Consider the following 16045-nt stretch of genomic DNA (forward strand, 5'->3'; position numbering starts at 1 on the left):
TTAAAAATTTCGCTGGATAAGCGAGCTAAGATCTATCTCTGGACTCGGCTGTGCGGAAGGAGTGGCTCGGAGATCGCTCGGTTCCGGCGGTGTTTGTTCGATCCCTCAAGGGCACACCACTTGTCACTTGCCCGCACGAATTTTGTAAAATTCCAACTTGTACAACGTAAAACTCCTTGCACTAGCACAATCGCAGAGAGAACTTGTGAGAATAGATAAACTTTTGGAGACTTAATAAATCAGCGCGGACTGTAGACAGACTCGGTGCGACGGTTCGAGTCGAGAGGCGAAGATGAATTGAATTTTTTGAGGGAGGATTTCGCGTAAGTCGAATCTTGGCGTCTCTTCGCCTACCCTCTCCATTAGGCAAGCAATATTTTTTTTTAACGAATCAGTCTTTAAAATGGTGCCCCTCTCATGAGTTGAGGGCGTCTCCCTTCCAAAAGAAGGTCCAAGAGTTAGCGTCTATTGGTGTAGGCTTTTGTTTTTAAAAATTAAGTCTCGCCCACTGGAGAGTCCGCCATGATTGGCCAAGTTGACAGTTTTATTGTTCACTTGAGTTTTATCTTAAACAGATAACGCGCAAGGGTGGTCTAGCAGGCGAGCACGTGGTGTCGAATGTCGCGAGTTTCAGTCGCGGATCATAGTTACATAAATAAGATAACACTCTAGTTCTTAGAAGGGCCTTTATTCGAGACTTTTCCCGTAACGCTTTTTCACTAAGACTTCCAAGAAAAAAATATTATTTGATATATTTAATAGTCTCTTGCATGCGCACTGTTTAGATTTCGAGCCTTCTCACGGTTCGAGTATCTTTTAATTGTTGTTTAAAATTCTTGGTCTTCTAGGGGACCTTTGTTCGAATATTTATCACGCATGGTTTAGGCTTTGAAATATTAGTCTCGCCTGCTAGATATTCCTTTAGTTTATTGTTTATAGTGCAAAGAGTTCCAGAGCGTAGGCGTTTAATATTACGTGAAAGAAAAGAATCGTGGAGTCCATCGGACGTAACAAATATTTCATGAGAAATGTTATTGTGCGCAACATTTCAAAAACATTACACAAAGTAGTATTCAGCCGCTAGTTCGTTTGTTTACCGCTATGCGACGCGCGATCTCGTATTTGAGATTTGATCATGAGAATTATATAAAGCTTGTAAAGAGCAACTGGCAGGAAATTAAAAATATAATTATTTTCTATCAGTTCAATTTCTGATGCAATGTCGACATAGGGAATTCAGATATTGGATTGTTTAAAAAATATTACACGATTCAAACCTGAAAGTCAAACTTAATATTCATGTAAACTACAAAAGTCTCAAATATCAAAGAACGTGAACTATTTTCTGTATTATATTTTCAGTACTGGCAATAAATAACAGGACGCAATTTTCAGAATTTGCTCCCTGAAACGTACGAAAAATATATCCGATAATATTCTAATATATCCGATAAAAATCCTTAGGATGTTCCACAGGATGTTCCTGGATTCTCTAGAGGCTAGTATTCGACTATCATTTACTCTTCCTCAGGACATCCAGAGGAGATCCGAGGATTAAAATGGGATATTCTCAGGATATCCTACATGTATGTACTGGATGCCCTTTGGACGTTGTTGAGATGTAATTATTTTATATCTTTATGTTGGTCATGCATCAAACTCTAAATGTAAAGGCCCTTGCACAATGATAGGCAACAGGCAATAGGAACAGGGAACAGAAATAAGGAATAAGAAATTATCGTCTCCGGTGGACAATGACGCGATAACAACAAGAAACAACCAATCAGAAGTTTCAAATTTTGTCGGCTGCTTCTTGTGTTCATGTTCATAGCTGATCCACGTAAACATAACCCAAAAGTGACATATTTCCAAATTCTTCTGTATTGTGAATTCTTGCTGCGAATTAAATATTAGTATGTATATATAAATATAATTCTGTACTGTATATGGTTTTATTAGTATATAATATCATATTTCCATTAACATTCTTTTTAGGTTATTTGTTATGGATGACGAAAGCGTAATGTTATTTCTCTGTGCAATGCAAGTAGCTAGTTTAGCATTGTATACTGCATGGAAGGCGGAAAAATCCAAGCGCTGGAGGAACAGGCGATGGTGGGTCCGTCCCATCAATACTCGACGTGCACAGTATGGTGACTTCGCAACTTTGTTTGCAGAGTTGAAAGAAGATGAAGATATGTTTTTTCGATATACAAGAATGGATGAGCCCACATTTTATGAATTATTGCGATTAGTAGGTCCGTTCTTGCAGAAAAGAAGTATCAGAACCCCAATATGTCCAGAACAACATCTTGCAATAACTCTGAGGTAAAGATATATATGTTTTAAAATAATACATATATATTTCATGAACGGAGTTTTCGAAAATTCTTCAATTACCTTTGTTGCAGATATTTAGCAACAGGAGATCAGATGTTATCTGTGGCTTTAGCATACAGAGTAGGAGAGTCTACCGCTCATATGATTGTTAAGGAAACATGCTCTGCTATAGCAGATGTTCTGATGCCAATTTATATGAAACATCCCACAGAAGAAAAATGGACAAGAATCAGTAGTAATATTTTACAATTATGGAATTTGCCAAATTGTGTTGGAGCAATCGATGGCAAGCACATAATGATCCAGGCACCTCCAAACTCTGGCTCAATATATTTTAATTATAAGAAGACTTTCAGTCTTGTGCTGATGGCTGCTTGTGATGCTCAATATAAGTTTACGCTGTTCGACGTTGGTGCGTATGGCAGTGAAAGTGATGGTGGAATCCTCTCCAGATCAAATTTCGGACAATCTCTATACGGAGGTACGCTCAATATACCTGGAGGCACTGCTCGTCTACCAGGAAGTGACAAGGAAGTATCTTATTATTTTGTTGGAGATAAAGCATTTCAAATGTCTACATACATGATGCGACCTTATCCAGGAAGATCTTTAAATAAGCAAAAAAGGATTTTTAATTATCGACTATCCCGGGCCAGAAGGACAATTGAAAATACATTTGGAATCTTTGCAGCCAGGTGGAGGATATTTCGAAGAACAATATATGCTAATCCAGATGTTGCTAACCGATTGGTGCTGGCAACAATGTGCTTGCATAATTTTTTAAAAACTAAAAATGTCGAAAAAATCCCGCTGCAGCAAAGATATTGTTCTCCCCAATTTGCAGACAGAGAAATGGAAGGAGACTTAATAGAAGGAGAGTGGATACAACAATCACAAGATAACCATATAAGACCTATAGGAAATGCAGGAGCACATCGAGCTACTAGAGAAGCATATGCAATGCGTGATACTCTCTCGTCATACTTCATGACAGTAGCTGGGGAAGTTCCTTGGCAATATGAATATATACGTCGAGGACAACATTACGATGTACCTTAAAATTTACAATTGTATCGTTTTCCGTACATTTCTATATGTGACGACTAATTATATTATATTCTCCAGTAAGATACAAGAATATGAAAAATATTGTAAATACATTTATTATTTTTATATGTAAAAAATAAAATTGTTCTTTTATTAGAAACCAAATAAACTTTTATTTATAATAAACTACAATGTAATTAAAATTAATTATCCATTCTGATACTAAATAAAACAAAATTAAAATTAAAATTAAATATAATAATAAATAAAATATATATGTAATAATATATAATATGAAATAACAAAATTAACGTCATAAGTAAAATAAATAAAAACTATATGAAAATTAAGGAGAATGCGTGAATAGAAATTATAACTTAAAATTACATTCATTTGGATTTAGAAAAATATAGCAACTCCATAAATTTTCGTTTTAACTCGCTTTTGTGTGGTTCTGCTGTCATTTGAAGCTCCGCTGTGACGAGTTTTCCAATGAGAACATCTGGATCGTTTTCGTTTACCGGTTTCCTCCGGGAACACACTTCAGCTACCATTGTATTTAATGTGCTGTTCATCTGATGGAATGCTGTTTCCACTGGATCAAATCTGCGCTTTTTAAAAGTTCATTGTTGGTTCCCCGAAAAGCAAGAAGTTGGTGGACTGACTTTAACTGATCCCTCTGTCTCCGAAGCAGATGTTTGGGACAAGAAAGATGTCGATGGCTACAAAAAAATTTTGAAATTCGTAAGTTTTTTTTTTAGAATCAATTGATAATACAATTTAAAATTACTTACCAATGAAATTTCTTCAGTTGTTGCAAGTGACGTACGGCGTAGCAACGGCGAGGGTGACTGTGACTCAAAAATTAAAAACATCGGTTAAATGTATATAAATATTATTTTGTACATTTCTCATGTTGATTCAAAATTATACTCACATCATGATCTTGTTCCAAATAAACAGTAGGCTGATTTTTATGAATCGACATGTTTGGCAATGTGTTGCATATTTCTTTCGACGTCGATGTATGCAGTGACTGCTGGCCAGATGTTGAAGTTGATGTCTTGTGCTGCAACGTGAATAAAATGAGTTTTTATAACATATTTCTCAAATAAGATAATATTGGTAAGAAAAAAGAAGTCGCACATTGGAATTGTCATTGGTGGACATTTCATAGTCATCCTGAAGAATTATTGAATGTTGGGTTTTCAACGATGTTCCACTGACATTGCTTGGCTCGGATAGCTTTGTAAAATTGATATTAGAAAAGCTTCTGAAATGATAAATCGTTGTTGAGTATATTGAATTGTTTGAATTTATCAACAGAACTACGATCATTTGAAGAAATAAATGAAACAAACTTTCTTTGAGTTATATGCCTTCCCAAGAAAGTAAGGCTCTCATATAACATCCATTTTTGTCTGGTAGGCTTTCCGGCTCCACTTCTTGTCTCTTGCTCTCGCAGTTGCCTTTCCTTACTAAAGCGTTGCCGGAGACGTAACCATCGATTCTTGCACTCTGCAACTATATCATACACAAACAACTATAATCATGTAATACATATAAAACTTTGTAGAATGCAATAATTAAAGACTTGAGACTGGAGAATGGAGAATGGAGACTGAAAAGAAGGTTTGTCTCTTAGACTGTCTCAAGTTAACGTTTCAAGTTTACTTACGTGTAATGTTTAGAGCAGTGGCAATTTCTGTCCATGTATTCTCCTTCATTGTCGTATCCTTATAATTCTCTACACTTTTATCATAAAGATATGGACGAGAACGAACCATATCTATTAATAATTCATCACCAAATTTTATATATTTGTTAAATGAGTTTTGATGATTAAATATCATACGTCCAGACCATCATCACACTCTTCCTCTTCTGTATTCTTGAAACGATTCGAATAATCACAATGATCGAACATATTTGCTGTTTGTAATAAATAAAGCTTGTAAAACGTATATGGCATGTGTATACACGCGCTAAAAGTTCGTAAATACAACCTCAAAAATTCGAACGCTGTGATTGGTTGGCAACAAGCAATAGGCATAGAATTTCCAATGTGATGGAAATTCTGTGTTTATTTCTTGTGTCACGGTCCATTCTGTATTGGTACAAGGTTTCTGGTATGTTGGAATTCCTTGTTCCTATTTCCCTTGTTCTTATTTCCTGTTCCTATTGCCTGTTGCCTGGCATTGTGCAAGGGCCTTAAATTATCCTTAAGCATTTAGACCGTATACATTCTATGCTGTGTTCCGATTCCCCACCCGGGTGCACCCGATATTATAGTATATGTCACGTATACTATAATATCGGGTGCACCCGGGTAGGGAATCGGAACACAGCCCTACCACCGACGAGATACTATTAAAGACAATGGTCTTACGGGAGTTAGTGTGACTGGAAAAAGATCGCTGCGCACTAGCGTCCTCTCAGTAATATTGCGGCCAGAGTGAGAAACAGTATCTAAAATCTAAGAGATGGTAAAATAATATATGGTAACACGAGAAATGTAATTATTCGAAAAAAATATAATTTCAGAATTCATATATACAAAATATTTCGTATATATGGACTCTGAAATGATATTTTTTTGAATAATTGCATTTCTATATATATACATATAATTCTTTCAATAGATCGTACATGTATATATTTCGAAGTGACGATATTTCTTTTCGAATAATTACATTTTGCAGTAATTTTTGGAAAAAGAAGTTTAGCTCTTAAATTTGTTATATTTCCCATGTTATTTCAGATATATGTATAATTACACACACATATACATATTTTTTTTATATATGTAATAATCATTTATATCTGAAATGTAACGTAATATAATTATATATAGTATAATTATATATATGCATCTGAAATGACATGAGAAATGTAACAAATTATAATATTAGGTATACAACTTTGCTTCCGCCGTTTTCCTATAGATAGCTTTAGCGGGAAGTAGTGGTCGAAATAAATAGATCATAGACATCATGCAATAAACTTGGATAAAGTATAAAATGAATAAAATGTACTATAATTGTAAAGAATTCTAAGTTAACTGTTTCCGTTTGCAGTTCGGTCCGTCATAAGGCCGCAAACTGCACTATCCTACTTTTCATCAATCGCTTTACTAGATAAATCACGATTTATATGTTCCGTGTTAAATATATGTGCCTTTTACTCGATCCGCATAAAATGCAGCGAGTTAATGTAAAATATTTTTGATCGTACCGCTCTAGGAGCCGCGATCTTTTTACTCGATCCGCATAAAATGCCGCGAGTTAATGTAAATCATTTTTGATCGTACCGCTCTAGGAGCCGCGATCTTTTTACTTTATCCGCATAAAATGCCGCGAGTTAATGTAAAATATTTTTGATCGTACCGCTCTAGGAGCCGCGATCTTTTTACTCGATCCGCATCAAATGCCGCGAGTTAATGTAAAACATTTTAGATCGTACCGCTCTAGGAGCCGCGATCTTTTTATTCGATCCGCATAAAATGCCGCGAGTTAATGTAAAATATTTTTGATCGTACCGCTCTAGGAGCCGCGATCTTTTTACTCGATCCGCATCAAATACCGCGAGTTAATGTAAAATATTTTAGATCGTACCGCTCTAGGAGCCGCGATCTTTTTACTCGATGTGCATAAAATGCCGCGAGTTAATGTAAAATATTTTAGATCGTACCGCTCTAGGAGCCGCGATCTTTTTACTCGATCCGCATAAAATGCCGCGAGTAAATGTAAAGATATATTTTACATCCTTTGTATATTCGTCAGCTTTTGTGGAGGTTTATGCTGAGAGCGATTTTTTAAAATTCTTAATCGCTCTCCTAACCAAATTAAATCTTTATGTATTTTTACTTTCATCATATAATATGCAAGATCCTTTCGGTGGGAGCTGCAAGTATCATGTTGAAACCAACCGGGATATTGCATGTCTACAGCTTGTATCATTAATGGAAATAGGATATCTAATATGTTATAATTCCCTCTGATATTAGGATAGCCTGCATCAAATATTGCATTTATTAGCTTAAATATAAATGAAAACTATGCTGTAGGAACACATAAATGTCCTAATTCTTGATCGTCATGAGTCTCATATGCTCGGAAAAATGTTAAAATTTGTCTTGCATGTGTCAGTTCGTGATTTTCGTTAATAAATGAGATGCGACATTGTTCGCAACCAGATTTTGTAACACATTTTTTTGCCACAAATCTTGCAAAATATTCAATAGCAGATGCTTCTAAAGTTTCATCATTTGCATATGATGCATCAATAACAGTTTTTTCTACGTTAATCAACATATTTTCATTATCATTACTTTCATAATCGTTAATTAAATTTATTGGCGCTGTTAACTCAACATGAGATGTTTTATCAATGTCAGATGTATTATTTTTTGGAAAGATTTCATCTTCATCATCTAAGCAATTTGCAGATTGAGCAGGCTTAGATAAATTTAATACAATGTTTTTTTGTAATAATAATAGAAAAACTTTTGCAGTTGGATTTTGATTATATGTTCCACCATACGTACGTATCATGGAAAACAGATTTTCCAACGGATCTTGGTTTAGCCGCGAGTTAATGTAAAATATTTTTGATCGTACCGCTCTAGGAGCCGCGATCTTTTTACTCGATCCGCATAAAATGCCGCGAGTTAATGTAAAATATTTTTGATCGTACCGCTCTAGGAGCCGCGATCTTTTTACTCGATCCGCATAAAATGCCGCGAGTTAATGTAAAATATTTTTGATCGTACCGCTCTAGGAGCCGCGATCTTTTTACTCGATCCGCATAAAATGCCGCGAGTTAATGTAAAATATTTTTGATCGTACCGCTCTAGGAGCCGCGATCTTTTTACTCGATCCGCATAAAATGCCGCGAGTTAATGTAAAATATTTTTGATCGTACCGCTCTAGGAGCCGCGATCTTTTTACTCGATCCGCATAAAATGCCGCGAGTTAATGTAAAATATTTTTGATCGTACCGCTCTAGGAGCCGCGATCTTTTTACTCGATCCGCATAAAATGCCGCGAGTTAATGTAAAATATTTTTGATCGTACCGCTCTAGGAGCCGCGATCTTTTTACTCGATCCGCATAAAATGCCGCGAGTTAATGTAAAATATTTTTGATCGTACCGCTCTAGGAGCCGCGATCTTTTTACTCGATCCGCATAAAATGCCGCGAGTTAATGTAAAATATTTTTGATCGTACCGCTCTAGGAGCCGCGATCTTTTTACTCGATCCGCATAAAATGCCGCGAGTTAATGTAAAATATTTTTGATCGTACCGCTCTAGGAGCCGCGATCTTTTTACTCGATCCGCATAAAATGCCGCGAGTTAATGTAAAATATTTTTGATCGTACCGCTCTAGGAGCCGCGATCTTTTTACTCGATCCGCATAAAATGCCGCGAGTTAATGTAAAATATTTTTGATCGTACCGCTCTAGGAGCCGCGATCTTTTTACTCGATCCGCATAAAATGCCGCGAGTTAATGTAAAATATTTTTGATCGTACCGCTCTAGGAGCCGCGATCTTTTTACTCGATCCGCATAAAATGCCGCGAGTTAATGTAAAATATTTTTGATCGTACCGCTCTAGGAGCCGCGATCTTTTTACTCGATCCGCATAAAATGCCGCGAGTTAATGTAAAATATTTTTGATCGTACCGCTCTAGGAGCCGCGATCTTTTTACTCGATCCGCATAAAATGCCGCGAGTTAATGTAAAATATTTTTGATCGTACCGCTCTAGGAGCCGCGATCTTTTTACTCGATCCGCATAAAATGCCGCGAGTTAATGTAAAATATTTTTGATCGTACCGCTCTAGGAGCCGCGATCTTTTTACTCGATCCGCATAAAATGCCGCGAGTTAATGTAAAATATTTTTGATCGTACCGCTCTAGGAGCCGCGATCTTTTTACTCGATCCGCATAAAATGCCGCGAGTTAATGTAAAATATTTTTGATCGTACCGCTCTAGGAGCCGCGATCTTTTTACTCGATCCGCATAAAATGCCGCGAGTTAATGTAAAATATTTTTGATCGTACCGCTCTAGGAGCCGCGATCTTTTTACTCGATCCGCATAAAATGCCGCGAGTTAATGTAAAATATTTTTGATCGTACCGCTCTAGGAGCCGCGATCTTTTTACTCGATCCGCATAAAATGCCGCGAGTTAATGTAAAATATTTTTGATCGTACCGCTCTAGGAGCCGCGATCTTTTTACTCGATCCGCATAAAATGCCGCGAGTTAATGTAAAATATTTTTGATCGTACCGCTCTAGGAGCCGCGATCTTTTTACTCGATCCGCATAAAATGCCGCGAGTTAATGTAAAATATTTTTGATCGTACCGCTCTAGGAGCCGCGATCTTTTTACTCGATCCGCATAAAATGCCGCGAGTTAATGTAAAATATTTTTGATCGTACCGCTCTAGGAGCCGCGATCTTTTTACTCGATCCGCATAAAATGCCGCGAGTTAATGTAAAATATTTTTGATCGTACCGCTCTAGGAGCCGCGATCTTTTTACTCGATCCGCATAAAATGCCGCGAGTTAATGTAAAATATTTTTGATCGTACCGCTCTAGGAGCCGCGATCTTTTTACTCGATCCGCATAAAATGCCGCGAGTTAATGTAAAATATTTTTGATCGTACCGCTCTAGGAGCCGCGATCTTTTTACTCGATCCGCATAAAATGCCGCGAGTTAATGTAAAATATTTTTGATCGTACCGCTCTAGGAGCCGCGATCTTTTTACTCGATCCGCATAAAATGCCGCGAGTTAATGTAAAATATTTTTGATCGTACCGCTCTAGGAGCCGCGATCTTTTTACTCGATCCGCATAAAATGCCGCGAGTTAATGTAAAATATTTTTGATCGTACGGCTCTAGGAGTTGCGATCTTTTTATTCGATCCGCATAAAATGCCGCGAGTTAATGTAAAATATTTTTGATCGTACGGCTCTAGGAGTTGCGATCTTTTTATTCGATCCGCATAAAATGCCGCGAGTTAATGTAAAATATTTTTGATCGTACGGCTCTAGGAGTTGCGATCTTTTTATTCGATCCGCATAAAATGCCGCGAGTTAATGTAAAATATTTTTGATCGTACCGCTCTAGGAGCCGCGATCTTTTTACTCGATCCGCATAAAATGCCGCGAGTTAATGTAAATCATTTTTGATCGTACCGCTCTAGGAGCCGCGATCTTTTTACTTTATCCGCATAAAATGCCGCGAGTTAATGTAAAACATTTTAGATCGTACCGCTCTAGGAGCCGCGATCTTTTTACTCGATCCGCATCAAATGCCGCGAGTTAATGTAAAACATTTTAGATCGTACCGCTCTAGGAGCCGCGATCTTTTTACTCGATCCGCATCAAATGCCGCGAGTTAATGTAAAACATTTTAGATCGTACCGCTCTAGGAGCCGCGATCTTTTTACTCGATCCGCATCAAATGCCGCGAGTTAATGTAAAACATTTTAGATCGTACCGCTCTAGGAGCCGCGATCTTTTTACTTTATCCGCATAAAATGCCGCGAGTTAATGTAAAATATTTTTGATCGTACCGCTCTAGGAGCCGCGATCTTTTTACTTTATCCGCATAAAATGCCGCGAGTTAATGTAAAATATTTTTGATCGTACCGCTCTAGGAGCCGCGATCTTTTTACTTTATCCGCATAAAATGCCGCGAGTTAATGTAAAATATTTTTGATCGTACCGCTCTAGGAGCCGCGATCTTTTTACTTTATCCGCATAAAATTTTTACTTTCATCATATAATATGCAAGATCCTTTCGGTGGGAGCTGCAAGTATCATGTTGAAACCAACCGGGATATTGCATGTCAACAGCTTATATCATTAATGGAAATAGGGCATCTAATATGTTATAATTCCCTCTGATATTAGGATAGCCTGCATCAAATATTGCATTTATTAGCTTAAACTGTAATAAATTTGGAAGTAAGATTTCATCTTTATCATCTAAGCAATTTGCAGATTGAGCAGGCTTAGATAAATTTAATACAATGTTTTTTTGTAATAATAATCGAAAAACTTTTGCAGTTGGATTTTGATTATATGTTCCACCATACGTACGTATCATGGAAAACAGATTTTCTTACATATATTGGTTTACTCTAGAAGTCATAAAAAATTTAACTTCTTCACGTTTCAAATCATCCTATAATAGTAAAATAGCTTTTACAAAAATTTGTAATCCCTCAAAACATGGCGGTATTTTATTATTATTATTTGTGATAGTGCGCCATTTGGAACAACTTTCCAATGATTGTATTAAATTATTTTCTACATCTAACCGATTTTCTGATAACGCACAAGCATTTGGATTTGGATGATTACAATTTCGACTATTTAAAGAATCGAAACTGTTATTAAGAATTGTAAAAAATTCAGCAGTATGCATTACAGTTTCACTATTAATTCCGCCTGTTGTTCCTGCAATTAACAAAGCTGCTGATACTCTGCGACTGAATATCTGCAGAGCTAAACGGCATTTCATTCTATCAAAATTATTAGGATTTATATGTCTTTCTGACAATTTGCAAGCCACTCTTGTCGCTTTGCCATTTTCTAATTGCCATAATGACCGTACATCATTCCACGATGCTATTTTATTATCATCGTATAAAATATCATACTTTAAGAGCTGATTTCTTATCGATTTATAAATATGTGGCATATCAAAAATCGTATATATTTTTTTATGTCCATGCATAAAATAAGGATGATTTTTAGAAATTTTATGTTTTATAGCGCTTTGGTTATTGGTCCCTTGATCACAAACAATTGCACGCAATTATAATCCCGTATCTAATATTGCATCTATAACTATATTTAATGCAGACGATAAATGATCCTTATTTAGAGCACCATCAAAAAATAAGCTACAGGTTGCTTCCAATTGTGCAATAAACCTCGGACCATAAAAACTAATGCACTTGTTGCTACTGTTCCCACACAGAAATTAATGTATATTAGATATCTACTGGATGTTCTCAATGTGCATTAGGGATATCTATGAATATGTAGAAAACAGCTATCAGACATGCTTTAAATATCCAAATGTCCGCAATACGAGATCTTATAAATATCCACAGGATATGTAGGCCAATATCCACTGGACATCCACATCAGTATTCAGTGGATATTTATGCAGATATTCAATGGATATTTATGTAGATATTGAGTGGATATTTATGTAGATATCCATTGTATGTTGGTGAAATTTTTTTTACAAAATGACTAATTAAATGTTCTAAAAGTTAGGTCTCATGAGACCCGCGCATGACATATCGATATGTCCCATTCGCGGAACATCATTTTCTGATGTTTGTTTGACCGCAATACTAAGACTAATTACAGTTATAATATATAATAATACACATTAATGTAATATATATTATAGGTAAATTTATATAATTTAATATATAAAATTAAAGACTTTATTTGTATGGAAGTTAATTTCTATTCTATATTTTCAATAGATAATAACGAACGATTTTTGCTTATTCGGACAGAAATTGTCCAAATAAGTGAAAATCGGACATTTATCTGTCTGACTTTTTAAAAATCAGTTCAATATCTGAATTCTCCGGTACGGGAATCATATCAGAAGTTGAACTGATGAAGAACTGATAGAAATAATTATAATATTATTAACCGTATTGTGCAGGCTTTATATACATTCATGACAAGAACTTAAATACGGGTATAGAAAGTGAATAGTGCGCCGCATAGCAGTAAGTAGATGAACACGTAAATCTCTAATAAATATTTTTGGTAGCTTCTTGGTGGACATGGATATGTGGATAACATGTGAATATCTAATGAATATCTTCGGTAGCTACTTGAGGGACATGGATATATGGATAACACGTGTATATCTAGTCGATATTTTTGGTAGCTATACTTGGTAGACTAGGTAGACATGAATATATGGATAACATGTGTATATCTAGTGGATATCTTTGATAGCTTTTTCGTGGACATGGATATATGGATAATGTGTACACATCCATTAGATATCCTCGCTAGTTATTTGAGAGATGTAGATATTGTATTCATCTATTACATATCTACTAGTTATCTATAGTAGCCATGGATATAAAATAGATATGTAGATATTCACTAGATATCTATTCGATATTTTGCTATGTGTGGGTTGCGTTATGTCCAAGTGGTCCTAAATCCTCAAAACCTTCAATTTTGAAAGTAAAAAATATTTTGCCGATCGTTAATAGTCTTTAGTGAATCTTAAACTATGAGAAAATAAGGCTAGTTGCTAAAAATAAATTTTTGGTTACCAAAAATAACAAGATTTTGTGGAGAAGTCAAAGTAGCCGGTTTTGTCCTACCAGTAGGGTCAAACCTTATATATTGATATATATTATACAACTAATAACAACTTATGTTATCAAATTAAAATTACTATATATAGTAATTTTAATTTGTATTCAATATATATCCGAGTGGAAATTGATCTAGCCAATGTTATTTTACAGCTAATGACTGTATCACGCAGGCTAGATATGTTACCTAGCCATTGATTAGCTTAGTATTAGCTATAATTTATGAATAATTCTTCGCTATCTAGTACTTTTCTAGCCCCTGCACAGTAAATATTAGAATAGATGACATTAGAAACTTTTAAAAATTAGCTAGCCATTGTCTAGCCACTATTAGTTGAGAATTTGTTAGCATTTGAAAAGTGAAGTTATGTCATTCTTGCATAATTTCTCTAATGACTGTTTAGTGATTATCTAGCCATTAAACATTATAAATGGAAATTGAAAATATTTAATGCTATCTAGTGCTTTTCTAAGCTCTGCAGTGTAAATATTGTAATAGATAGCGCTGGAAAATTTTAAAAAATTTGCCAGCCGTTGTCTCATTACTAATTGAAAATTTGTTAACATTCGAAAAGGTTGTCATTCTTGAATAGTTCTCTCATGTTTTTTCATGTTAGTTTCATCATTCATGACAAAAACTTAAATACGGGTATAAATAGTGAATAGCGCGCCGCATAACGGTAAGCAAATGACCTAACCTAATCCCAATATTAGTTACAAAAGTCTAAGAAATGAGGTCTTTTAAACGTCAATTATTAGTCGCCGACATTATAGACCAAAAATAGAGAAAATCATTATGTCGTCTTTTGACGTTACTCTGCTTGGGCTGTTACATTACATGTTACTCCTATGTTATAGCAGTTATATTCTGGTGTTATATTGCATAAATAAAAGACAGTTATATAATCCCAATATAAATTAGGTATAACAACCGTTACATTACATGTTATTCCCATGTTATATAGCAGGTGTTTGCTGGGATTATTACTGTAATTGGTCTTAGTTTTGCCGTCAAACAAACGTCAGAAAATGACGTACCGTGGATGTGACATATCAATGTCATTTTCGGGTCTCATGAGACCTAACTTAGGATGTCTAATTGACCATTTTGTGACCAAAATTTACTGTTATTGTGACATCCGTTTGCTATTTGGGTGGATTATTACATGACTGTAACAATCATATAACATTTTAGTAACATGTTATATTCATGTTATATAACTGCAATTTTGTATGAGTGGGAAATTACAACTAACGTGAATGTTACATGTAACAAACACGTCAGTCGTGCGATTACAGCGTAATGATGAAAAAAGAAGAGGCTGATAAAAAGTTGGCGACATCGAATAGAGCAATAAAGAATGCTAGACGATCTATCGGTGAGAGAAACATATGTCTTTTAAAAACTTTGTGTCAATTGAAAAAAAATCAAAGAACAGCATTCTTACGAGCCGCCGACAATAAGCTCATAAAGTGCATTCAAGAGTGCATTTTCAATACGCTCAAGGGTAACGTACCGCTTCACTGTAGCGATAAAAAGCGATTAGCCAAACATAAAACGATCCTGCGTCGTGTCGCGGCGAAACAAGGTAATTGGAAGACTAAAAGAAAACTGTTAGTGCAACGTGGTGGATTTTTACCTTATCTTATTGGCTCTATACTAGGTGTTATATTATCCCGAATTATCGGCGAGTGAAAAAGAAAAAATACAACCTTAAACATTCCTGCATTTTCCGTACAGGTAAAAAAAATAAAAATTATTAAAAAGGAAAGTGTTAACACCTGTATTTTGAACAATGGAGAGGGCTAAGAAAATGGTTTTGATATCTACCGAAAATCTTGAGAAAATGCAACGAATGCAACAGCAACCGGAAATGACATCTATTGCGATGACTCATAACTCGCCGAAGAAAAATACGGAAATATCAAATGCGGAAAATGTAAATAATAATAATAATAATTTAGTACGAACACCGGGAACAGCTTTATCGCGGCTCGATGCGGCGATGTGGCGTATTCTCAACCTCGCGACTCCTGTCGACGAGGACAAAAGATGGAAATTGTATAAAGAAGCACTCCAACGTTATCTTCACTTTGTTCAGGAAGCGAAAAAACGCTTACGTGAGGATACACAGGGTAACGGCGAGGACATTAATGACAAGCAGAACGAAGACACGAATTTGGATGTCGACGATAACGAATTTATGGAAACGTCAACTTTAATTAGCAGCGGCCGCGGCGACGGTAGCGCTAGTAGTAGTAGTAGTAGTAGT

General features: G+C 35.7%; 2 protein-coding genes across 2 annotated transcripts; one reads left to right on the forward strand and one right to left on the reverse strand.

Annotated features, from left to right (window-relative positions):
• Positions 1-2005: 2005 nt before the first annotated feature.
• LOC115237385 (protein ALP1-like) lies at positions 2006-3445 on the forward strand. Its single transcript, XM_029810380.1, has 2 exons — positions 2006-2328; positions 2412-3445. The coding sequence occupies exons 1-2, from the start codon at positions 2006-2008 to the stop codon at positions 3397-3399; spliced, it is 1311 nt and encodes a 436-aa protein (XP_029666240.1). The 3' UTR covers positions 3400-3445.
• Positions 3446-3787: 342 nt separating this feature from the next.
• Positions 3788-5595, reverse strand: LOC115237392. The gene is made up of 7 exons (XM_029810393.1): positions 5394-5595; positions 5066-5319; positions 4749-4911; positions 4534-4660; positions 4325-4456; positions 4182-4238; positions 3788-4109 (listed from the first exon to the last, which is right to left on the reverse strand). Exons 2-7 carry the CDS (start codon positions 5238-5240, stop codon positions 4011-4013), a joined length of 753 nt encoding a protein of 250 aa, XP_029666253.1. The 5' UTR covers positions 5241-5319; positions 5394-5595; the 3' UTR covers positions 3788-4010.
• Between the last annotated feature and the right edge of the window lie 10450 nt (positions 5596-16045).

Source organism: Formica exsecta, unplaced genomic scaffold (genome assembly GCF_003651465.1).
Source record: "Formica exsecta isolate Colony F162 unplaced genomic scaffold, ASM365146v1 scaffold114, whole genome shotgun sequence".
NCBI lineage: Eukaryota > Metazoa > Arthropoda > Insecta > Hymenoptera > Formicidae > Formica > Formica exsecta.